Source organism: Lagopus leucura, unplaced genomic scaffold, assembly GCF_019238085.1.
Source record: "Lagopus leucura isolate 7727_CA_CO unplaced genomic scaffold, USGS_WTPT01 Super-Scaffold_100040, whole genome shotgun sequence".
Classification (NCBI taxonomy): Eukaryota; Metazoa; Chordata; class Aves; order Galliformes; family Phasianidae; genus Lagopus; species Lagopus leucura.
This window is the reverse complement of record NW_024962289.1, coordinates 2,082,766-2,108,116: the sequence shown is the minus strand read 5'-3', so window position 1 is coordinate 2,108,116 and position 25,351 is coordinate 2,082,766. Positions and strand designations below refer to the sequence as shown.

At 38.7% G+C, this 25,351-nt stretch overlaps 2 protein-coding genes across 2 annotated transcripts in view; one reads left to right on the top strand and one right to left on the bottom strand.

Annotated features, from left to right (window-relative positions):
- Positions 1–25,351, bottom strand: part of TBCD (tubulin folding cofactor D) — a 108,193-nt gene that overhangs the window by 58,812 nt on the left and 24,030 nt on the right. The window contains exons 13-14 of the mRNA XM_042883989.1: positions 24,579–24,673; positions 1,657–1,813 (exon numbers count right to left, since the gene is read on the bottom strand). Coding sequence (XP_042739923.1) covers positions 1,657–1,813; positions 24,579–24,673 — 252 coding nt within the window. The remainder of the gene's footprint in view (positions 1–1,656; positions 1,814–24,578; positions 24,674–25,351) is intronic.
- Positions 14,509–22,114, top strand: ZNF750 (zinc finger protein 750). The gene is made up of 3 exons (XM_042883981.1): positions 14,509–14,596; positions 19,042–20,672; positions 21,111–22,114. The coding sequence occupies exons 2-3, from the start codon at positions 19,246–19,248 to the stop codon at positions 21,835–21,837; spliced, it is 2,154 nt and encodes a 717-aa protein (XP_042739915.1). The 5' UTR covers positions 14,509–14,596; positions 19,042–19,245; the 3' UTR covers positions 21,838–22,114.

Genomic DNA, 25,351 nt, shown 5'->3' with positions numbered 1-25,351 from the left:
TAGCATTAATACTGGATAAAATATTGTGCAGCTTTGTTATAAAACTAAACGTATGTGAATCACAAAACCTTACAACTGAAAATAAGAAATTCTGAACTTCCACTCTGCACCCCTCCCCATCTTTCTCTCCACTCCACCAACTTGCAGAGAAGGCAAAGCCACATTGTTGGTGTGTATTATACCATAGTTAGAAAAAAGAGAAGAATCTGTTTCCCAAACAGACTGGAAGACAACAGACAGGAGCTTCTTCAGAAACACAGTATTCATAGTTGTCCAAAACCTTTGTGACAGTAAAACAAAAAGCCACAAATCAGGTGAAACAAAAATGGTGAGCTTTTACCTAACGTATGGACCTACCATAGTAGGGCAGATGCAGTCAAAGAAATGTATTGCTCAAAGTATCACAAATGGAAGAAAAATTCTGATAAAGAATAGAAAAACTTGCACTTAGGCCTTATGTTTCAAAGGAACATGGAGCAAATTTGGCAGACCTTAAAAGAAACTTTAAATTTTTCAACTAAGAGAATGGAAAGAGAGGATTTACTTCAGTGAGGCAGTTGACCAAACCTACAAAAAGCACAAGAACAAGACATTGAACAAGACCTTACTGTTGGTAGGGCCATACTCCTCCAACAATCAGCTTGCAGCTACCAATGGAAATACATTTGTATCCCCAAATACAAATATATCCCTACCAGTTTAAAGACAGCAGCAATAACTGCACAGCTTATAACAGTCTGTTGGAACATGTGGTAACATTCTGCTCCTCCTGTCACTATGTCTCCATCATCTGTCCTGGTTAGATTTTAAAAAAAGCTGATTAGATTAAAAACTAACCAAGATGTGATCACTACTGTTTCATTGTGCAAGAACACCTTTATGCTAACAAGTTCATACGTAACTTACAATGAAATCAGCTTGAGCCTTGAAAATAATTATTTCCTTAATAACTCAGTATGGCAAGTATAGCTATTTCTAGCATGCTTAACTGGAACAGGTATTTCCTAGAGTCCCAACTTCTACTTCTGACAATCAACGAGAAGCTGTGGATGGCCTCATGTTCTCACATAGCTTGGTGGATGAAATGCATTAAAATACCACAATGCTATTTCATCAGACACTTTTTCCTGCTTCAGTTTGGAGAAAAGACATTGACAGCTTAAAAAAAAAAAAAAAAAGAAAAGAAAAGAAAAAAAAGAAGAAGAAAGAAAAACAGCATTTGGCCTCAAGAAATTGACAGCAGATGCTTAGACAGAAAGATTTTATCTAAGTTTCAAAAAACGCCAAGGGCAAGTGCCACCAGTGTCCTGTGACCCTATGTGAAAAGGACAGCTTGGGAAAGCAGGAACAGAAGGACGAAGTATGGCAGAGACCAGCAAGGGGAAAGTGCACTAGGATAAAGAAATAAAAATGGATACTGTAGGCCATATTATGTGGGATTCACCAGAAACTTTTTAAGCATGAAGACATTTTCCCTATCACTGGTGGCCAGTATCTTATTTTAAATACCTTAAAGACAGAGAATTAGCTCTGTGATTATAAGCTCTAGAAGATACAGCGTTAGGTTACTGTGTTAACATCTACTTCCTCCTTAAATCTGTGGCAGATTTCAACAATTAACTGGAAGAAGCTCAGTTTATCATTGTGGCAACTTACCTTGAAATCTGGTTAATAAATGGTATCAGTTCTGAGGGATCATAAGCACGAGCAAAGGCCCAGGACAGATAGCATGCTGCATCTCTCACGTTGGAACCCACACTGCACGAGCCCCTCTTCTCATCATATGTCAGAGCTTTCAAAATGACAGGAACAACTGTGAAACACAAAAGTGCACAGAAGCAACAATTAGGATCAAGGAGTGAACCAGAAGGAAAGTTTAAGGGTATTAAGTGACCAGTAAAGAAAAGACAGAGTGAATCGTGTTCTGAAAGAAAGATAAGCATGGCTCTTAATACATGCTACCATTCACATTGATTAGAAATAATTCTTATTTTAACATCTTATTTCCTCGCAACTAGTATTTTATTTTTTATGCCATTCACATAAAATTCAATGAGGATTAAGGCAAGCGAATTACATAAGAAAAAGCACTGTAGAATATTGTTAAAGATTTACAAATTCCATCAGAGTTAATTTTAGGAGAAAAACTTCAAGTGCTTCAGTCTTGATACTCTGCTAAGGATGTCAACACTGCCAAACTGCACAGAGCATGAAGTCAGAATTTGTGTTACACTGTAGTGTCAGCTAGAAATGCAAACAGGGGGCTTTACTCACATTTCTGCTTACATATCCAAATTGTGAAGCCTACACGCCTGTCGGCAGTAAAGAATGATTTAACGTAAAGCCAACAGCCTTTGATGAAGGAAAACTGAGTGCCAAAAATAAAATTTGCAAGTACTCTTTTCCTATCAGTCATGTTAATCATATCACGTTCACCAACACGTAAGTTTTCATTAGACTGTAAGAAAAGAAGCTGGAAAGAAATATGCATCTGAAACAACAATTTAGAATCATACACTGCACTTCAAAACGTCCTCAAGAAGCATTTAGAATAATCCTAATCCCCATATATACACATGCCATCTCGTAAGGCCCTGGTAGAAAGAAATTCGAGAGCAAACTGCTTATTACTTCTCATTCAGGCTTACTTGGGGAGGTGGGGACAGAGTAGGACTCTGTAACACATGGCAAAATTTAACAGAAACTAAACTGAACCCTGGGCTGTTAAGTTAAGCTAGTTGAATGCAACAGCTTTTAAAAAGGAATGTGTTCAACAGTGTTTCCTGATTTAATGGGTAACCTGAATGACTTCAGAATGAGCATGTTTTTGCCAAAAAAAAAAAAACCCTAAAAGCCAAATCAACATAACATCTTTGTGACACATTTTGCTTTCTTTAAACCTTAAGTGGGGTAATAGAGAAAACAGAATAGCCAAACAGAAGAGCAGGCAAATGAAAATCCCAGGATCTTATTATACCAGGCAGGGGTGCTGGTATTTTAAGCAACAAAAATAAGGTTGGTAAAACAAATAGAATGAAACTCCTACTTCCATGTTTATGCACCCATCAAAGCTGTAAGTCAACAACTCAGTGAAAGCTGCTTCTACAGATAGGAGAGCTTTCAAAGACTTGAAGTGTTCCCTTATACAGCCCTAGCAACGCTGCCAATATAACAAACATCTCACGTAAGCAAGGCTCCTATCTGCAAATCCAGAAATACAATTTGAATACATCCCTCTCTAGATGGCACATCTTTACTAAGAGAATAATGCCAGTAAAAACAAACAAACAAAACAACAGCCTTTAGGGGAAAAAAAATAATTTCTCTCATAATCTCTTTCTTGCATCAAATTCATCAAATGCATCTTTTTTCCCCAGAAAATGCCTGTCTCAAGGTAGTGCCATTGAACTAGGACTGAATTTCATTAGCAAACTGTGCCTGGACATACCTGAGTAGATACAATCACTAAATAATTAAATGTCATTGTACAGCACATCACTGTATGACAGCTATCTTAATCAAAGAAGATGCGTCATAATTGGAGTAGGAAAATGTTAAAATGTTTAAATTCATTTTGACATAATGAGAGAAAATAAAGCAGTAACCGAGGGGTGTAGGCAAGATGTGACTATTAGGACCACAAGCACTCAACAGGAAGAAATTCCCATTCAGGAACAATGATAGAGCAAAGATGGATGGGCATTTTAGCACCTCTCAGGTCTGACAGAAACTACAATAAAAAAGTTTAAAAATGTTGACTAGCTTGTTTTGAAAAAATGCTACATCAACTGATGAAAAAACAAAATAAATGGAATTAGCTGGTTCTACAGGAACTCTAAAAGAGATGCCAAGGGCAATTTTGCAAAGCTGCTGCAAATTTCCTTCAGCACAAGGTGATTGCTGCAGCTGCTTCAGACAGCTGTGTGCTCTCATCTCCCTGCACACTGAACAAAAAGTGGAAGAAGGGCCCACAAGCAGCCACTGCACTGTTTGTATGAAAACAAAAACATGTGCTTTTCAATTTCGGACATCAGTGTTCCAAATGGTAGGGAAAATAGCAGTTAGTAGCAGGATCTGTATTCCCCAAGACAGAGGTGATGCTGCAGAGACACAAACAACAGAAACTAAGGAAATGCAAGGCAGAAGAACACTATTACTGTGAGCAGCTCAGGCCTCCCCCATTATCCTGCAGCAGTGCTTGGGACTTGATGTTCTGCTCCTGTGGCTGGGACTCAAAGCACTGCTGCTGCAAAAGAAAGCGTGACTGGAAGTCTGGAGAGCGGACAGTGCACAGAAAGGAAACAAAAGTGGACATTTAGAAGGTGGAGAAAAAAAGGAAACCAAAGTGAAGCGTCTTGCAGTTAAGTAAACACAAATACTACAAAAACAGTAAAAACAAATACTGCTGTGGAAAACCTGGTCTAGAGGAAGGTGCCCCTGCCCATGGCAAGTGGTTGGACTGGATCGTCTTTAAGGCCCCTTCCAAAACAGTCATGGAAGTCATGGAAGAGCATAGAGGCAAAGCACCTGTACTGTTTAGCTCACTGTAATCAAGATCTTACAAATGATGTTCCTAACCCACAGTTTGGTAGGTTCTGTGTTTGCAGTGTCTCGTGCACACAACTTTTCATCTTCAGTCTAACACAGAATACCAGCTTAAAATTTGTTTTTCTCCGATTTAAAATGTTCACATCCATGTTACTGCAGAGCTTTGCTTGATATGCTGTGCAACAATGATGTTTTAAAGCTCTGCAGTCAGCTTCTTCCTTTTGTATCTGTTGTGCAATTCAATTAATCAGATAACCACCTCTTCAGTCCTCAGCGTGGTCACAGTGTTGTACTTTTCTGCTATCCACTGCTTCAAATCTTCAGATTTAAAAATCACACCCAACTCACACCTGAAATCAATTCTACCAAAAGGTACACGTGAAAAAAATCTTTACCAAAAAACATCCAGAAGAAACTGCTGTTGCTTTAGAAAGGCAGAGATTAATTCATTTTTGAAATTAAATAATGCGCTATTTAGCTGCTACTTAAAAGTAGGGTGCTGGGAGACAGAGCACGGACAAGACCTGAAGAGGTACTTAATTTTGAAAGTTACCATTTCTTTCATAGTTCTGTATTAAAAGTTTGCCATTAAAGACAGAGAACAAGTAGTGTCCACTCTCAACCCAATTATTAAAACAATATCCACCTGTTTAGTTCTGTAACGCTCAAGAAAATACAGTCACCTTTACCTGTAGCCTAGAGGTATTAATAAGCACCTGTTACGCTCCACCCTGCCTTACCTAACAACATAACTGCAGGTTGCAACACAGCCCTTTGCTCAAGCCTTATGAAAATAAAGAAACAACTCCGGGCTTCAAAGCATTGCAGGCAGATTTTCTCTCATCCTAGAGACAGGCTGCATGGATACTTTGCTTTTTAAACACCAATTTTAAACAGTCAGATGCTTAGCACCTATCAGGTTCACATGAGTAACACTAAGCAAATAGGGATGAAAACTCATGGAAGTTACTGGATAGTGAAGGGTCATAGGTAACTAAACCCATTCTCATTGCTTCTTAAAAGTACTTTAAATTAAAGTATACACATACCTAAGCTATAACAGATGCCATCAGAAGTCGAATATTACTTTAACTTGTCATGGTTTTTACATATTGCAGTGTTTATCATATAAAACATACAAATACAGCAATTAAACAAACAACAACAAAAACCTGTTCTTTAGCCTTAGGTCTTGTCTACACGAGAAAATTACAAAATTCCACATCAACTCCAGTTCACTTAGAACAGATGCATGCTCTGAATCTCAAGTTAAGAACTGATTAAATTTAGTTGAAAACTAGAAATATGTTCCTCTTAAAACAGACTAAGCCAGTGTTAGCCTTTTGATATAAGGCTTACACTGCTATGGATGGTTTATTCAGAGAAACATTTTCAAACTATAATTGATATACTGGAAAATCATAGAATTGCCTGGGTTGCAAAGGAGCACAATGCTCATCCAGTTCCAACCCCCTGCTGTGTGCAGGTCGCCAACCAGCAGCCCAGGCTGCCCAGAGCCACATCCAGCCTGGCCTCGAATGCCTGCAGGGATGGGGCATCCACAGCCTCCTTGGGCAACCTGTTCCAATGCATCACCACCCTCTGGGTGAAAAACTTCCTCCTAATATCCAACCTAAACCTCCTGTCTCAGTTTAAAACCATTCCCCCTTGCCCTATCACCATCCACCCTCACAAACAGCCGTTCCCCCTCCTGTTTATAGGCTCCCTTCAAGTTCTGGAAGAACACAATGAGGTCTCCTCAGAGCCTTTTTTTCCTCCAAGTTGAACAATCCCAGTTCTGTCAACCTTTCCTCATAGGAGAGCTGCTCCAGCCCTCTGATCATCTTAGTGCCCTCCTATGCACTCACTCTAAGAGCTCCACGTCCTTCCTGTACCGGGGACCCCAGAATGATAAAATGTAAGAAAAATATTTCAATTTTTTAAAAAATGAGTTTTGAGTAATAATTTTATTCAGACTTTTCTTCAGCAAAACTAACTCCTTGAAGAAGTATCTGTCATCTGTAGGTTCACCTTCTTTGTGAGCCTCAGGCATAGAGAAGTGTAAGCAAGCCATATCTACAGTATGTCAACTTCCCATGTTTTACATACCTATACTTATCATTAATGTGCCAAAAAAGAAAAATAGATGAAGAGAAAAAAAGAACTCAGTTTTCACCATGAAGAATTTCAGATTTAAGACCACACGCTCCCACGTGGCACTCCAACCTCTTTTAGCAATGGGTGCGCCCTAATCAGAACTTCATTATGGCTCTTATGCTAATATTTAATTTATCAACTGATACAAACATAGGTAATTTTAGGTTAGGCTCATTATCAGAAATAAATGTTTGCTTCAAGCTCTGCCAAACATCTATAATTTGTTCTCTTATTTTCTATACAAGCTGCGTACTTGAGAATTTACACTGAAAGAACTATTTCATCATTTCAGTACGCTCTGCAGTGAGGATTCTCAAGCATTCTGGGAAACACTCTATTATTGCATCCTGTAGGACAAGTGCCTAAGAACTGTCAACAGGTGGCCTCTCTTCTCCCAACCCTGCACCCAAGTCTGACCTAGTTAGGAGTCTGCCAGAGTATCACAATTCAGGCATGCTCACACAATATGGTTGAATTTAACAGCTGGAGCATCTTATGCTGCCATAAGTTTCTCACAATTCTTAATGCTGACCACGTATATAAGGCTATATATATGCATATCCACAGACCAAATGGGCTTTTTCTAACCCGTGACTATGGAGAAGTGTGTCTGTCTGGTTGCAATCTCAGTTCAGTCTCTCACTACGTAATGAATTAAGAGAGTCTTTAATTATATGATCACGTGGTATTTTTTTCCATGGACCTATCTCAGTCAGCACACAGGAAAGACCTGCTCTAGCCATGAATCACAGCTGGGCTGTAGAGGAGATTGTTGTCTACCTTGCTGCTGAGGGTGGAAAGTATGTAATGCAAAGACTGGCTCTCAGGCAGAACAGAAGGGATTGTTGGTTAAGGTGGATGTTGCCCTAAAGAACTGCATTTTAACTACATCTCTGCTGAAGACTCGCTGTTTGATACCACTCATATTACTTAAATACAGTATTTAAAGAAATGGACGTTAATGCTCATTTCCCAGGCATCTGCTTCAATAAACTAATGGCAGGTTTGCCGAAGTGCTACAACCCTAAAATTGGAGCAAGCTTCCGAGGATGGCAGAGGGCCAATGTGGAAGCAGACAGATCTGGATTTTGGCCAGTCTATCTCAACATCATTATGTAATGCAGCCATAAAAACGCACAATTTGTAGGAACCCCTACCTGGCTACAGAGAAAGAACTACAGCTGACCTACAACAGCAGTGATCAACCTCTGCTTCAGTGCTGAAGCACAGAGCACTGAATGTTTCAGAGATCAGCCTACACGCTCATGCCCAAGGCCACATGAGAGCTAAACAGAGACCTTCATACAGGTTACAGCTAACAGCTCTTCCTTTAACTTCAGCAGTAGCAAATTGCAGTTCAAGGACACGAAGAAACAGGTTTATGAAGGAATCCTACCGAGTGAATTACTTGCTCTGAAGGAGTATAAAAATTTTGCAAATTCATAACACTGCATGTCAGAAAAGAAAAATCACCAGAGAAACCCCAACCTTTAGGCTAAGGTTGTGCAATATTGAGATAAACCCTGCAGTGAAAAAGCTAGAAGCAATTCATTGTCATTTATTCCCTGCTTAGCATTTGTACCATTTCCCAGTTGCGCTGGGGGAGGGACTTTTCCTGCTGTAGCTTCAGCCATTTAATTTAATCTCTCTAGAAGAAAAAAGTATTTTTAATACCTTCTTGCTAATTTGAAAACCATTATGATGACATTCCCATTACAACTTTTTGAAATACGATTTTCAGTATCAGTGTCATATATCATTTTTAAAGTTCACCTGGGTGTTAGAGAAAAGAAATTCTTCCACAACCAGCCTTTCAGGTTTGGGTGTTCTCTAGATTCTAGGAGTCCACCTAAGACAGATAGATCTTTTTTCATTTCTTCCTGTACCTGCGATGAAAAGTACCTGGATGCTTGCCAAAAGCCTCACAATTAACTACCACTTCAGGATAGATTAGCACATTTCAGAGCCTGACTTCCTGATGTGTCCTCCTCCAAAAACCGAGGCAGCTGCAAGTCAGTATCAAATAACTTACTCTGGAATATGAAAACACAGAAGATATTAAAAATGGAGCATGCAAGGTTTAAGATGCTCTAGAATACACTTTTCTGAGACTACTTAAACGTATAACTTAAACCTCATTATAGAATACTCTTGAAATCAGTATTGAATTTAATCTTTTCTTTTAAATTCTTGATGAGTGGAATGATGGAACTGGACAAGCAAAAGATGTTCCTTTTCCACTCTATGTAGAGTTTTTCAGACTTTTTTTTTTTCTTTTTAAAGTACACTAACATTGGCATATAACAACCAGGAAGCACCATTCTCCATACTGTCAAACAAACCTACTGTCTTATCAATACCAGCCAACACATGGGCATGTTCTGTACCAGACACACCACTGATAATCTGGTACTATCAAAGAGCACATACTCCCTCTAACCAAATTAATGAGATATACGACAGAAGCTGAGGGAATGATGGAAGTTGGGCATACGGTGACATTCTTTCAACACTGAAATAAACAGCATTTCCTATTTAAGCAATATGCTTATCATTCTGCACAAATAATACACAAAATATTTCCCTGTGCCAGCAGCACTGCCTGCCCTCTTTGACTGAAATGCTAAAAAAATCATTCCAATTTCCACAGTGACATCCTAAATTTCCAATTTAAGTTACCAAATTTTCCATTCCAAGGCATCCTAAATCCCATCTCAGTTCCACATCACTAAAAGTAATTTTGAGTACAAACATAAAGGTTTTTTTTTTTTTTTTTAAATATATTTTTCTGCCTTTACTCTGAAGGTAATTGATAGAAGAAATAAATGATGGTTCTTGACAAGTTGGTTTTTTTCCCCCCAAACTTCTCTGCTTATTTTGAGAGTAACACATGGATTCAAGATTTGGCTCACTCGCACGGACCCACCAATGTTACACCTCTGAATTAGCCATTGTTTATCTACTTCATCAGCATCATGAGTTTAAATGCTGCTTTCATTGTTTCCACAGTTTAAAAAGTGGGAGAGGGATTGTTTCAGTCAATGCACTGTGAATAGGTAAGGGCACATAAGAATGTAGGCAGACCAAAAATAATGCCTTCCTGGCTGGAAGCCTTCCAAAATAAGCACTACTGCATTGCAAGTTTAACTGCAGAGTTCTTCCACACTCCTTGTCCTTGGCTTCCTCTTCTTGCTCTTCCAAGATGCCAGTGCTACCACCCTTACACACACGTTTTCACAGTTCTACGATGGCACTGCGGGTGCCATTTAACAGATACAGCTGGGACTTCTGAGCAGTCAGTGAGTTTTTGGGAGAATTCAGCATGAGAACACTTTCAGTCTCGCCACTGACATATTGAGAACACCTAGGAAGTTTCATGTTCCTATATATGACACACCTTATTAGCTAGAAAGTTTATACTATGCTGTCATCAAGAGAAATTTTAATAACGTCCTTTCACAAGCAAACCAGAAATTCAAGTAAACTAGGATTCTCTTGTTTGTTTAGTATTTATCCCCACCCAATTAAATAAAAAACCCTATAAATAATAGTCTAAAGCCTACAAAACCACAAATACAGTACAAAACAAAAGATGTGAAATCATATAGAAACCACACTAAAATACAAGTTTTTGGCCCTGACACACACTGTACAGTCAGAAATGTTTCATTTAAGAGTGCTACAATTCCAAATGCAGAAATTCACAAAAATACATGAGAACATAAAATTTTAATGACTTGTCATTGTTTTCTTTTCTTTTTGTCAATGTTTTCTCTATATTGCAAAAGCAGCTGCATGACCCATATTAAAAAGACTGAGCTAAATGGTAACACACAGTTTCCAACTCAAAAACACAGACAAATTGCAGTTCAAGAGCTTTGGATTTAAAAAATAAAGAATAAAATAGCAGATTTCACTTGCTCTTCTATATTGCTTTTAAAACTTCAGTAGTAGACAACAAATTAGTCATCTAAGCCTTTACAAATTTGACACATTTCAAAGGATGACTGAAAGCTAAAAACCTTTTAAGTCCAGAAGTTCTCACTGCATGCATCATGTTCTCTCCTTCATGAGACTGGCATTGCTGCAGACAGACAACGATGCCTCAAAGAAAACGTGTGGGACTGATTTCATATAAACTAGAACTGCACGTGGCACGATTCATTTCAGATCCTACTACTGGATTCCATGAGAAAAAACTTCACATGAGTGAGAAAACTGTCTTAGAATCTCTGGCGTAAATCTTGAAATCAAAGCAAAAACACTCTGCATGAAAAACACCAGGAATAATAAATTTTAAAAGGCAATTATAACCAAAACATCAAGTAGAAACTCAAGAAAAGCATATTTTACATCTCTGTTAAAAGGACTGATAATGAAAAGAACGACTACCCAAAGCTCCTTTTTATAAACAGTTCCCAGTTTTGCCTACAGTCTCAGTTTCTGAGGTTACCAACTTCCCCCGAGATGTTTCACTGCCCAAGGGTGAGGATGGGAACTAGAAGGAAGATCATCCCAGTTCCAGGCCAAACACTCACAGCGCAGGCCACAATAGATATCTAAAAATATGATCTGCAGTTGCTATTAACTGCTGAGCTTTTATTCTTTTCCCATACAAATAATTTGCTCTAGTAATCATGAACAAGTGGCTCACAAACATCAGCAAGGTAATCTGCCCAGACATATCTCCAAAGTCAGGGACTGAAATCATTATGAGAAACAAAGGCACGTTTCAAAGCTGTTATTTGAAAAGCATTAAGACTAATGACTATTCATATGGGATAGAAGAAAATAGTTATGAGAATATTGTACAAGAATCACGTAATGTTTTGGGGCACAGCATGAACTACACCAATTACATTCAAATACATCTGCCCCCCCCCAGGACTGTAAGGCAGCCCAGTCCAAACATGTTAATACAGATAGCAAAATCTGTCAATAACTTCAGTTTGAGCAACCAGAGAACAAAAAGGGCTTTCTTGAACATTTAGCTCAAAGCCACTCATCCAGACACATAACAAAAGTGACAGGGGCAGAAGTGGCTGCCAGTCACACAGTTTCAAGGCTCCTCCACAAGGCAGGCTCTGAGCTTCATGAGTTATACGTCCACCAGTGCTCAACTAAGTGACTTTATCTTTGATCATTCTTCTCTCTTGGATTAACAAGCCCGTGCATTTGTAAAGCAGCTCGAGATGGACTTGGCAGTCCTGCTGATGACTGACAACCAGTGGACATGTTCTGAAAGCCAGCAGCAGCTCTGGTTGGTCCATGGCATCAGAGCAACTCAGGCACCAGGGCTGTTCTATGCTTTAGAGCAGAAAGCTGAGAATCACCTGATTAACAGAGGGCTTGATAAGTGACCAGGGTAACACCAAGCACTCTTTGACACATCCAGGGAATTCAAGTTTGAAATGAGAGGATTAAAATAAAAATTAGGTAAGCAGCTTATCAAGAACAGGTTAAGTTTATCCCATTTATATGTATGGCTTCTGATAGCAACATTTTGTTTTGTGTTTCATGCCAAACGTCAGAAAAAGACCATATAAAAACATGAAGTTACTAACACTTAAAGAATGCCATTTTATGCACAGTTACTAGACATATGAAATCCAACTATAGCTATGCAGCACATCCTTGATAACGTTCAGGAGACTGAATTTTACACAGAATTTAGAACCCAAATGTATGTGTTAAACTATATAAAGAAGCAATAAAAGTACAGCTTCAAACCATCAGAGGTATAAAAACAATCACAACTGGGGGGAAGGAAAAAAAAACAATACGGAGAAAAAAATTAATAAACACGTTATTATGTCCATTCTGCTGCTCATCTCAATTAATCTGAGTGCTGTACTCAAGTAAACTAAGGAGGGTGTTACTAACAGCAACTGGGTTCCGTTTACCAAATACTCAAGATGCAAGTATAATGAGTTAACAAAAGTGATGAAACCACGTCACTGCAATCAAGATTTATTACTTCCAGGAGCACAAACAAGGAGCTATTGTGTTCCTCTTCTGGGGTCCATCAATGAATCCTCTCACCTCGATCTGAAATTTCAATATCATCCAAACACCAAGAAAACCAATCACATACTATTCTATTTTTCCAGTTTTACTTCATTTGCAGCTGACTTTAGGTGACCTTCCAGAAAGTAGCTTGATTTAAAACAAGCTTTGTTTTCCTTGGAACAGGGAAGCAATTAGACATCACATCCACCTCGCACATACCAGATCAGGGAAGGGGGTTGTGCTGCCTCCCAACCCAATTCAGTCACCTAAATTAAAGGATCCCCATTTTTTGCTCTAGTAATCATGAACAAGTGGCTCACAAACATCAAGGTGAAAAGCAAGGTAGCTCTTTCTGGTTGCCAAAACACACAATTTTCTTTCAAAACAAAATATGTGATCAGATTCTACTCAAAGAAACCCACCTCCACTCCATCACGTGCCAAAAAATACAAGTAAAAAAGAAACTTTCCTCAAGCTACAGAAAACAAAGACTAGAGCACTGGAGATTATGGACTTCTGAGTAACATCTTCAGCAGCTGAAGCAAAGGTCTTCTCCCTGCAGGTCTTTACAGAGCCAAAGAATTTACAGTAGACAGTAGTATGACATCTTTTTACACTGTTAGGCTGCATTATAGGAAAGTGAATATTAAAGCAAAAAAAAAAAAAAAAAACACACACAACAAAATCAACTGCTCGTAGTTAGAAAAAATGTCCAGAAAACTACATTGGCACAGTGACAGGAAGGATGGGAATCTGTATACTTAGGTAGGATAAGTCTGTATACTTATCTGTATACTTAGGTGAAAGTCCATAAGACATTCACACCTCCATATTTTAAAGTTTCAAAAATTTAATGGCTAAAAACCATCAGAAGTTGTAGCCAGAAACCACTTAGGACTCATTTACAGTAACAGAAATGGATTTTTAGAGACATCTAGACAGAAGTACCCAAGGATTTTCCTTTTAAAGGGCCAGTATGTGAGAAGTTATTATTTCACCAAGCCACTAGATAATTGGTAGATACACTAATAAAGTTGTCATTTATGATCTCCAACTAAAATGCAGCTAAGAGCGAGTGCTGGCACTAATCAGCAGATGATGAGATTTCCTCCTTTCCCCCTGCAGTTTTACCACTCCTGAGCAAACGTTCAGACGTGATAATCAATTCCTCACTGAGGTGACTCCTTCCCATTTGCAGGATCTGTACATTTGACTGCTGATTATAGGCAAGCTTTGGCAGGTTCCTGTGGCAAGCTTAGAGTTAGTTCAGTCCCGCCTTCAGAGAGGAGACTCATGAAGGACAAAAAGATTTAAATAAAAATGGAGAGGGTGAGGAAAAAAAAAAAAGCAATATTAAGGCTTCAATGGCATTACTATAAAAAAAAGCCAGCTTCTAATAAGAATGTAAAATTCCTATTTTTAAGCTTTGCTACCCTCTGTGTGCTGTTGATTCTGCTGCTCACAAGTCATTTCCAGTGAAGTGAAGTAGGTTGGAAGCTCAGTCTATCATGCCTACTCATTTCCGACCCCACGCTGCAGAGTGCTGCTCAGAGGAACAGACACCAGAGTTCAGAGTAAAACTTGGTTGTTGGAGGGCACAAAAGCAACAAGAGCTCCCTTCGATAGCCGAGATGCTGAGGTAATGCTGAATGAAAGCAGTGGACGCAAACAAATGAATCGTAGCTTCAGGCTGGAGTAATATCAGGTGCATCTCTACACCCTGAGGGCTCAACTCCTACACTTCTTAAGTCCCTCCCCCTGAAACAACCTCCTGCAGTTTCACTTAGGGAGCCGGCAGCGAACAGGTACTTCTCTCTCAGCAGTGACAGCTACAGGGTAGCAACAGTGATCACCTGGAAGGTTTCACGCACCTATGTCTCTGGTAAGTACTCTTCTTTAAAGAATTTTTTCAAATACAAATGTGTTTATATTACAGCTGGAAAGTAAATCGGAGGTTTTCCTTTTTCAGCTGGCTCAGAAGCCTGGGTTCCTCCCAGCAGGTGCATTTACTGCACCACTTAAAGCTTTCGGCACAAAGTTTCAACAGGAGAGGGAAAGATTTTAGACTGTGCCAAAAAGGGACTCTTAGTTTTTACAGTAACTTGCTGGTGAAAATTTTTTTGTTCCTATAGAGAAAATTCAGGTATTATATTGAAGAATGACAGAAAAGCTGTATTGATAGGAATTGCTGCTTATTCTGCCAACTATTCTTTATACAGTAGGACTGGGTTAATCTGAAGAGCCTGTGTGAGAACCACGTATTCCGTTTCAGTTTTGATTTGTTAGTTTTCCAGCTTGTGGGAATGTAGCAAAGAAAACTGGATTGTTATGAGTTACCCTTTCTCTCGCCAATTAAAGTGCATTAAGATGGGGAGTTATTAAGTTAATATTTGCGAAGATTTTGTATTCCCATCCCCACCACCTCACCAGGCTGCTCGGTCCCTGCCGCCTCTCTCACAAGCACAGCCCTCACTCCCTGCACGCACACTTCCTTCCCAGCCCTCGCCAACCCACTCCTCTCGCCCATGTTTCCTCCTAATTAACAAACAGTTGTGTTAAAATTTATCTTTCAGTTTAAAGGAACTGGAAGTTTAGAAGGGAGTGGTAGTTAATCACTGGAAAATCTCAACCAGAATAAACCTCACAAATCTTGTTCTTGCAACACTCTAGGTAGGTGACAATGGCATGTCCTTGAGTTATGCAATAATGCCACATCACAATATTTTAATTATAGCATGTCCTTCAAAATGTTTCCACCCCAGTGAGTGCTCCTGGTCAGAGAGATCAACATCACCAAAGGATACTGCAATAATAATGGAGTGTGCATGACAAACTGTTACGTAGTTTGCTAAAGCAGTGTCCTAAAAAGACGCCTAATTACCAGCCCTGCTTGTAATAAAAGACATTTTGAAATTTCCCCTTTGATCAGCTGGACATCTTAAACAATTTAGACTGCTTTAAAAACTAAAAAACAGCAGGCATATATATATATATATGTACAAGTGTATATACATGTGTGTATGTATGCTTATGAATACATATGTATAAGTATACATACACAAGTATACATAGAAATACATTTTTATGCACTTACACATACACGCACACAATTCTAAATTATAACCTTATTTTCTGGCCTTGCTAATCTTTGTGAAAGCAAGGAGGCAGCAGCAGCACGACTTCTTCCTTCCAGTTTAAGCACGCAGCTCTCGCTCTGCGGCTGGACAGGGCTGTAAGAACGTGTGCTGCCGACAGAGCAAACAACTGAGAGCCTCAGGTTTAACCCATGATCTCAGTAACCTGTTTCCTATAGAAGTATAAATCAACACTACTGCTGCACTACAAAACTAGCAAGATTTTGTATTTCACTATCCACACTTCTCAAATCTGGCATTCAGGAGCTACACTCTCAGTTAACAAACAAAAAGGCATGAAAGCTATCAAAGCTATCATCCTGCTATTCAACATTTTTTTTCCCCATTTTTTAAATAATATCACAAGTTATGGGATTCCAGACTAAGTAAAAAGGAACTACTTATTTTGATTTTTTTTTTCTAATTCTAGATCTTAATTTCAGTCATCTAAAACATGCATTGTACAACTGCAAGTAACTAATGTTAATTATATACAGACAGTCTAAATTGCAACTTCTTCAAACCATTAGTATTCTTCTAGTTTTATACGTGTGTTCAAATAGTTTTAAATTTCTTTAGCTATGAAATAAGTACTTTTGCCAAATACTCCTGGGTTTTACTTTGAAATTAAAATTAAAAGTGTCCTTTTTGGCTCAGTTTAGAAATGTTCTACTACTGGCATGTTTAAGTCATAAGAAAAAGAAAAGGATTAACCATTAAAAGAGCATAACACAACATGAATCTGGCTGACACTAGTTTACTAAGGGTGAACACCCTTTCCAAATCAGCTCCTCGCTGTACCCTCTCAGGTGAGCGTGGCTGGCTCCAGAAGCGCTGTCTGCAGGCTGAGCATGCCATCAAAAAGCATTCCTAATTCCCTCCTGTAGACACGTTGCAAAGAAGCTGCCAATGCTCTGAATTTCTAACATTAAAACTGCAACAGAGCATTTTATCTTATTAAGAAATGATACTTAATATTCTGCAGAACAGGAATAACTTGAATCAAAGTTAAATACCAAGTACAACGTCGGGGTGAGGGGGAACAGGACGCACAGGAATTTACACTATTAAGCAAAGGAAAGCTAGAAGAACAAGAAAATCTAATTAACATCTCTTTATTATAAGTGCTGCACCTGAATGTAAATTCAGACTTATCATAAATGGCCAAACTAAGAATGCAGTGGAGTTTTGACAACAATATCTTCTTTTCAAGAACTATCAGTACAAGGGCTTCCAAGAAGATATAAAGAACGAGAACAAACTGACATGATCACGTCCATTACAAGCTGTCTGAGTTAGCTATGCACCATTAGTCAAAAGTAAATTCACTTAAGGCAAAAAAAAAAAAACAAAAAAAAAACAACCCACCAACCAACCAGCTAGCTACCTATCTGGACCTCCCACTGCAAATCTTAATTTTTATTTTTATGTATTTATTAAGTAAAAGCATTATTCTTAAACCTTCAGAGGAATGCAGGCTATTAGTTTTTAAATCCTACAAGGCACATTTGTTTTGTATTTTTATTTTATTAGTTTGAGCTACTATTTTAACCAGACTGCAGTGGCAGGAATTTAACATGCTGCTGGACATTTTGAGTAGCTTTCTTTTGTACTGCAACATTATCAGTGCCTATGAAGTCCAACAAAAAAGCTTTGTTAAAAGCTGAGAATTAAGAAGCAACGTCTCTGCACACTCCTACTTCCTTACACTGCCACAGATTTAATTATTTGTTAATTCCAATCCAAAGATGTTTTTTTCTATTTATACAGCAGGCTGCATTTTTCAGAGTGCTTTCACAATTACCATTCTAACACGAATTAATATTTCTATGACATCAGAAACAATATGTAACACAATTTCCCAGAATTACTATACCTGATAAAACAAGCAGCAATTCTGTAGCTTTGCCTTCTGTTTTCATAACGTGTTGCATGCCATTTTCTATTAAACTATCTGATTTAAGAAATGCAAAACATTTCTGCTTCAACTAAAATCTCACAGCATGTAATTACTAACAATTCTTTCCATAAACTTGATATTTTCACGCTACTAATCCAAACCTCTATGTAAAAAGCTTTAAAAAATAAAAAAATTAAGCTATCCTAGTCACTCCTACAATTAGTATTCCTGCAGTTTCGGGTAACACAATAGATACAGTACGTGGTTTTGCAACAGTCATCATTTTGATAATGATGCTTATAGTTCATGATGAAATCATCAGTTTTTAGATCTCTGCCATAACACATCCTATAAAATCATGAGAACTTGACTCTGAGAGTTTCTCACGCCTTCAGAATCAGCGAACATAATGGAACAAGCTGATACAAGCCCTCCTGACTTATCTACTGAGCAAATCATTAGGCTGTACAAAGTATCCACAACCTTACTTTTTCTGAAGAAAGGCAGATAGATCATGCCCCTGTAAATCAATCTGTCAGATGCTTTTTTTTTTAAAACATGAATTAATCTACTTGTGCGTCTGTCAAAGCGATACATAAGGTGCTCCACAGCAGAAGAATGTGAAATGTGTTTATCAAGCAGAATATACTATTAGTCAGATACTCCAGTACTCATTTCTCTTAATTGAATTAGGAAGAGGAAGAAAATTGGTGTGGTTTTAACCTTCGAGAGATTGGCCACTCTTGAGGTATCCATCGAGATTAGGCTGTTAGGAAATGCCATGCAGTTAAAAGAGGGGCTGGTCAGTCTCTGAAAGAGCCAAGTCAGCTACCCGAGTGCAGCCAATCCACTCCACCCTCATTTCACCAAGCAGGAAACTCCCTCCTCTCTTTCCCCAACCGGCCTGACAAGCTTGCCCCATACCCAGCCGCTGCCAGGACCTGCCTCTTCTCATTCTACCCACCTCCACTTCTCTCAATAGCTCCACCTAGATTTCTGCTTTCGTCCTCTGAATGAATTTTCCTTCAATTTTCACAGAAAACTCCTTCAAGTCCCCAGCAGCAGCAGGTGACAGCACTGCTGAAAACTGGGACACTTCTGCTAATATGTTTAGGTGCTCAACAACATTCCAGTTTAACGTGTGTCTGTTTTACATCTGGAGTCTAGCATTTGTCCTGTTTTACCAAAAAAAACACGCATTATAGATATAATGAAGGGGAATACAGTTTAAAAGAACTGTTTGTGTTTAGTTCCAATGTTCCAGTACAGCTAATTTTGAACTTTGTATTCCAGTGCTACCAGTTAGAGAAGTGCTGCTTTCCGGCACCTCCTCTTCCCTGAGACACCCTGGGAGTTGGCTTCCTCTTTTCACCTGGGAAGAAGGATTGCAGAAACCTGATAAACTGGAAACATCAAGAGGCTAAACTAAGGAAAGCTAACCACAAGAAAGCTTTTCTAAAGAATCATTACATTTAATTGTTTAAAGCAGAAAAAAAGATGAGTCTCCTCAAAGAGCGTAAACCAAAGAAGCCTCATTACATCCCAAGACCGCCAGGAAAGCCATTTAAGTATAAGTGCTTTCAGTGCCCCTTTACTTGCAATGAGAAATCCCATCTTTTTAACCATATGAAGTATGGCCTCTGCAAAAACTCCATTACTTTAGTATCAGAGCAGGACCGTGTCATCAAGTGCCCAAAGACCAGTTCCTTGGAGTCCAAGCAGATCAATCACCTAGAGCCTACAGTCAAACCCACTTCTTCCAAGTCAGCCACAAACGGACTGTCAAATCTCGATTCAAAGCCTCAATACGCTTTTCCAAAAGAAGATGCCAAGGAAAATGTTGAATTACAAAACCAAGCAACGAACACAGCAATCCAAGGTCAGAAACCTGCAATCCAGAAGGAAGTAACCTCTGCCAGTACCTCAGCAGAAAGCACCCTCGGCATGCAGCCTCTTCTGGACAGCATCGTGAGGCCCTCAGCTTTTGTTCCTGTAGGAGAACACAGAGATAGCAAAGGCCCAGAAACAAGTGAAGTACCTGAAATTCTATCGCTCCCCAACAAAAGTTCACCTTTTCACACTAAATCTGCATTTCATGCACCAAGTCACCCATGGAAAGCAGGTTCTCCTTTCCTCCCAGAATTTCCACATAAAGTTCCTCCCACAAAAGGCTTTGGTTCCATTCCTCCTTACATGCAACCGATGATTCCAGACTATTCGCCCCACTTTTATGAGCATAGGCTGGCCATCTATACACCTTACTTGCTTCCAGGTAATTCCGAGTGTGAAAGCTCTGCTCTGTCCGTCTACGGCACGCAAGACCAAAGACACTTTCTTCCTCACCCTGGGCCACTTCCAAAACACATAAATCCATCAGCATATGAACACTATCGGCTGTTCCAGCAGTATCATTCCACTCCTCCAATACCATATGGATTTTGTAGGCCCACGGATCCTCCTTTTTATCGATTTTCACACGTAGCCGGTATTAACAGAGATCAAAGTTCTCATCTAATGGAAGAAACTACTTTGTTATACCCAGCTTCTTTAAGTCCTTCCCAACAATATCCTCTAGGTTCGCACAAAAAACAAGCAGACTATGAAAAGGAAATAACATTACTGCATGCCAAAAGTCATTCCAAAGATGACCAAAATGAAAGAGAGAATGCTAAAATGAGCCCTCTTGCAGGGAGCGCGGCAACGGGCTCCCCAGGCAGGCCCAGCCCCACCAACTTCACTCAGACAAGCCACGCGTGTGAGGGCTTATTTGACCTCTCCAACAAATCGTCCTCCACATCACTTGGAAAATATGATCAACCAGAAGAAAACTTTACAGCTTTCAGACCTGTGAGAAAAAGCACTGATCAACCAGCACTACTTCCAAGCGTGCCAACACAGCAAGATAGAGAAGATTCACCTTCCAGGTAAAGTAATAGCATCACCTTGCAAATTCTTGTCAGATTCTTAGGGGCACACATAGACAGCATGCATATATTTCATGCAATCCCCCTAAAGTACATTTGCATTTATAGCACCAGGATTTGTTCTGTAAGATATGTCCACAAAACAGCTTTATGTACAACTGTACAAACCCCAGCTGCTATATGAGTCAGCTGCTCATTCATCTGAATGCATCAGGTATCTCTAACACCGTTACCATGCGTGTACCTGTGCATTTCAGGAAAACACTTCTATTGGAGAGAGAGGTATGGTGAAAGGGACCTGGGGGAGGGAAAAGATAAAAAACATGACTGTAAGACTACCAAGCCAGACTTTTTTTTTTCCCCTCTTCTCCAGTTCCTCAGCCTCAATTTTAAAAAAGCAACAGATATTGAATTCTCTTCTCTCCTCATGTCTTTCAGCATTAATGTCACTGATGAAGATTCATATACACCAAGTGAAAGCCACAACAATGAAGGTTCACTGTCCAACACAGAAGACGACACTGGAATAGCTCCCCTTAATCTTTCAAAAAAGGCTGACACAAATGCAGGACCTCCTCATGAACACACATACAAAGCCACATCCAAAACGGAGAGTCAGAACTTCCTAGAATTGCAAGATATGCCTCTGAACCTCTCGGTAAAAGATTCCTGTAACACAGTAAGCCCGAAAACAACATCCCACAGTCCATCTCATGATAATGGTGCTGCTACTTCTCCAAAGACAGAAAATGAGAACTCAGGAGCAGAAAGCTCAGGAGCATGCAACCCCAAGAACCCTATTAACAGTGCCTGTGACAAAGCTTTCCCAGCTCACCGCAACGAAGCTCAAGACTTACGCATCATTGACAGCTGCGATGAACAGAAACAAACAGCGGCTGTAGCTCTCTGTCAGCTAGCTGCATACAGCCCCAGCAAAGTTAGGATGGACAATGAAGGGCAAAGTCCTCAGGACTGTAATACTTTGAGTACAGAATCTACTCCTGACTCTTCTGATACTCAGGATACTCAGTGCAATCAAAAAGTAAAAGGACAAAAAAGGACAAATCAAAAAGAATCAGCAAAATCACAGCAAAGCACTAAAAGAGTAAGGCCAAATGACTGCAGCAGAGTCTTTACTTTGAGGAAAAGAACAAGAGTATCTTAATGCTCCACTTTCCAATTTGTTTCTAATCATAGAAATTAGTCGGCACCTATACAGAAATTTTCTACAAACCATCCCTTACTAGATCTGGTCCATGATAAGATACATTCAAACTCCCCTATGTAAATAATGTTCATAATTTTATATTAGTATTTTTAAATAATTGAGCGTTCCCTTCTATAAGCTCAGGTTTTTATGAGTGAATTTTTGCATTCATTACTAAAGCCAAAGCCCATTAGACAAATCTCCAAGGTTTTTTGCAATTGTATTACTGTAAAATAACTTTAACAACTTATTTTTCTTATAAGATGTTTAAGCTGTAGAAACAATACTGTTCAATAACATACTGTCAGTATTTTTCTGGATTAATTTTATTTAATAGAGTTTTTTTTGTCTTTTTTCTTTGAACAACTTTTTATTTCGTGGTTCAGTAGTTTAAAACAAGCTTAAGATTAGACCTGGCTACTTAGAGTTTACTGTAAAAACTGGTCAGGGGATGAATGCACTTCGCCATTACACCATAATGCAAAACAAAAGTCCAAATGACTCAGAGGCAGAGGCCAGCTTGAACAGACTGACCCAAACCTTGTACAAGCAAGTTTTTCTTGTTTTGGCTAAAAACAAGACTTCAGCTGAACCAGACACAGCCTGCACCAAGTTAATAAGCACGGTTTAGCTTTAACTGAACCTCTATGAAAACAATACTGAAAATATGAAGATCTAAACGATTTAGGTGCCTAATCCTCTGAGCTTAGACAGACACTGGGCAACCTTCAAACTCCAAACCTTGAAGGATATTTATATAATTTATTTCACCTGAGAAAACTCTCCTGGTGAAGGTTTTATTTCATAAAACACGCATCACCAATTATCAGTTTCAGCGTGCTTCTGAATAGATCCTAAAACTGCTAGTTCTGCTTCTGCAACTGTGTACATAAACTTGTAATTTTTCAAATAAATCTGTAACCTGTACCTAAAACGTTTGTAAAGTCATTCATGAACACAAATTCACTGCACTGTCTGCAACACATTTCGGGGGGAAAAAAAGGGGAAAATGTAGAATGTGGTATCAACTCTAAAAATGGAACTGCCTTCACTGAATAATTAATTCAGCAGAATAATACATCTGCACTTGAGCTCCATGTGAGAAGCCTTTGTGATAAAGCTGCTGCCTGGCATATCCTGCACTTCTCCAAAAGACTTATGTGAGTCTGTTCCACTGCATAAACACCTCACCCACATTTTAATAGTATCTGCTATCAGTGTAAGTAAAATAACTGCAGATTAACCATTATTCACTCAAAAATATGGGTATACATGAGTCGTTACTCAGATAATAGAGACTCATCTACTTGATCACTAGCAGCAAGCCTAAACCTTGGTAAGGAAGCAGAACTGCATTAAACACCCTGCAGCCTCCAGAATTTACTGCTTAATGTTTGTGCAATGGAGATCCAAGATAAACTATTTAGAATGTTCTGGCTAAGATGTTAACTTTAAACAGAAACTTTCAGGGATTAAGTTCTGAGTTGTTAAAGAAACAGAAGAGTAACACCATAGTTCTTTAATCTTCCATAGAGAAAGCTTCTCAGATTGTGAAAAGACAAAAATATCAATTTCAGTTTGAACAAAGGGAATACGGCGACAGAAAAAGTCCAGTCAAACCGTAACAGTTGGGCTGCCCTGATCCCTTGACAGAGGTCTACAGTTTCTGTTTAATTAGAAATGAAGACATACCACTGGATCACTTCCCAATCCTAAAATTGTTTTGGTTTTTTAATCATTTCATTTTTACAATACAGAGGGAAAAGCAATCAGAAAAGGAAAACCAGCTGAACGTGGTCAGCACAAAAATTCTCATGTTCCAAACTGTTACTATTTGGGATGCGAACTCTTTTCATGGAGACAGAATGATGAAATGCATTAAATATCATGGTTTACGCTTTTCTCGTGGAAGTCAACAGACCTCCAGAACAGAAAAGATGCAGCAACCAAACTCACTAATAAGAAATAACAGTTCTGGAACATCACTGAAAATTAGTGTTCAGTCTCTCTGTTCAAACAAGAACACAAGAGTGCTAAATGAGATCAAAACATCGAGCCCAGTCCACTGCTTGGAAAGTGCCCATTCTGTGTGTACTACTATACTGAGTTTTTGTCATTATAAAGCTATAACAGATTATCCAAAAATCACAAAAGAGAACTACTAAATTCACATCGATACCACCGTACTTTTGCCCTGTTATTTCTTTCCATTCTGATATTGCAAGAACCCATTAAAAAAAACAAAAACACAAATGAACTTAAAGCAGTTCATTGCATAAATTAAACCAAACTGTGTTTCTGAAATTTCATCAGAAACAGAATAAGCTACCAGCCTTAAAGGGCAAATTAGCTGCTGATTATTTCATATATTCTATTCAAATAATGGCATTGACAGTATAGAAGCATATAGATTATTTTTATACGACTGCACAAAGAAACATGGGGGAGAGGGAGAAATAAAACCCCAAGAAACTAATTTCATTTTGGAAAGAAAAATTTATTAAATAAGGCACATCCAAAACTCTAGACAGAAGTACCTTAAATATTCCCCCAGGCATATTTTTCACTCCGGAATTAATACTCAGTCCTTATTCAGCACACTCAGATCAGCAAATTTCAGTCTATTGCCATGTATTAAGTCTCTGAAACTACAACCTGCTAATTCAGGAACATAGTAACATTCAGCAACTACAACTCACCATCTGAAATTCGGGAAGGGAGTAACAATCCTCTTCTGCCTAATTCAGCCAGAGCCAGGCATCCACCGTGCCACGCATTGTCAGTTTCCTGGAAACTAATTTGAGAATGAAAACAAGCTTTGTTAAGGCTAACTTTGCCTCTCTGGATTACATTTTTTCATGGTGAATTCCTAACAATTTAAGACACAAACCTTTATCTTCTCTTTACTCTTGTTATACTTTTAAAACATAAGAATTGAACATGTTTCCTTCCCCATTTTGTGCAACATAAACACTGCTGTAAATATGAACAAAGAAGCAAAAAAGTAAAACAAAACCAATTATCAATATAAATGTAACTTCTTTGTGGAAGAAGACAATACAAGGGTCTCATGCAGAAAAGGAAAAGAACTTTCTGTGGCACTGCCAAAGATGCAGGTTTACAGAATACAGCCAAGACAACTCACTAATTTAATGCCAAACACAATCCTTTACTAGAAGGAAAGGCTCAAGCAGTCTGACAAAAAGATTATACAAGCTCATGCATTTCAAATGAGTGAACAGTGGTGTTCAGATGCCTCAAAAAAAAAAAAACAAAAAAAACAAAACCAAAACAATGACTTGTAGTGAACACAGGAAAAAAAAAAACTATCAGTGTACAGTTCTTGATGGACTGGGAGATAAAGGAGTGAAAAGGGAAGTTTGTACGCTGCATGATTAACAGTTAATTAGTCAATTCTGCATTAAACTAGGAATAGGAATCTAAGAGTAAGATACTAAACAACTAAACTAGG

Coding starts and splice junctions, on each gene's coding strand:
- ZNF750 (XM_042883981.1), top strand. CDS start 19,246: ATGAGTCTCCTCAAAGAGCGTAAACCAAAGAAGCCTCATTACATCCCA. Junction 20,673..21,110: donor AGAGAAGATTCACCTTCCAG/GTAAAGTAATAG, acceptor CATGTCTTTCAG/CATTAATGTCACTGATGAAG.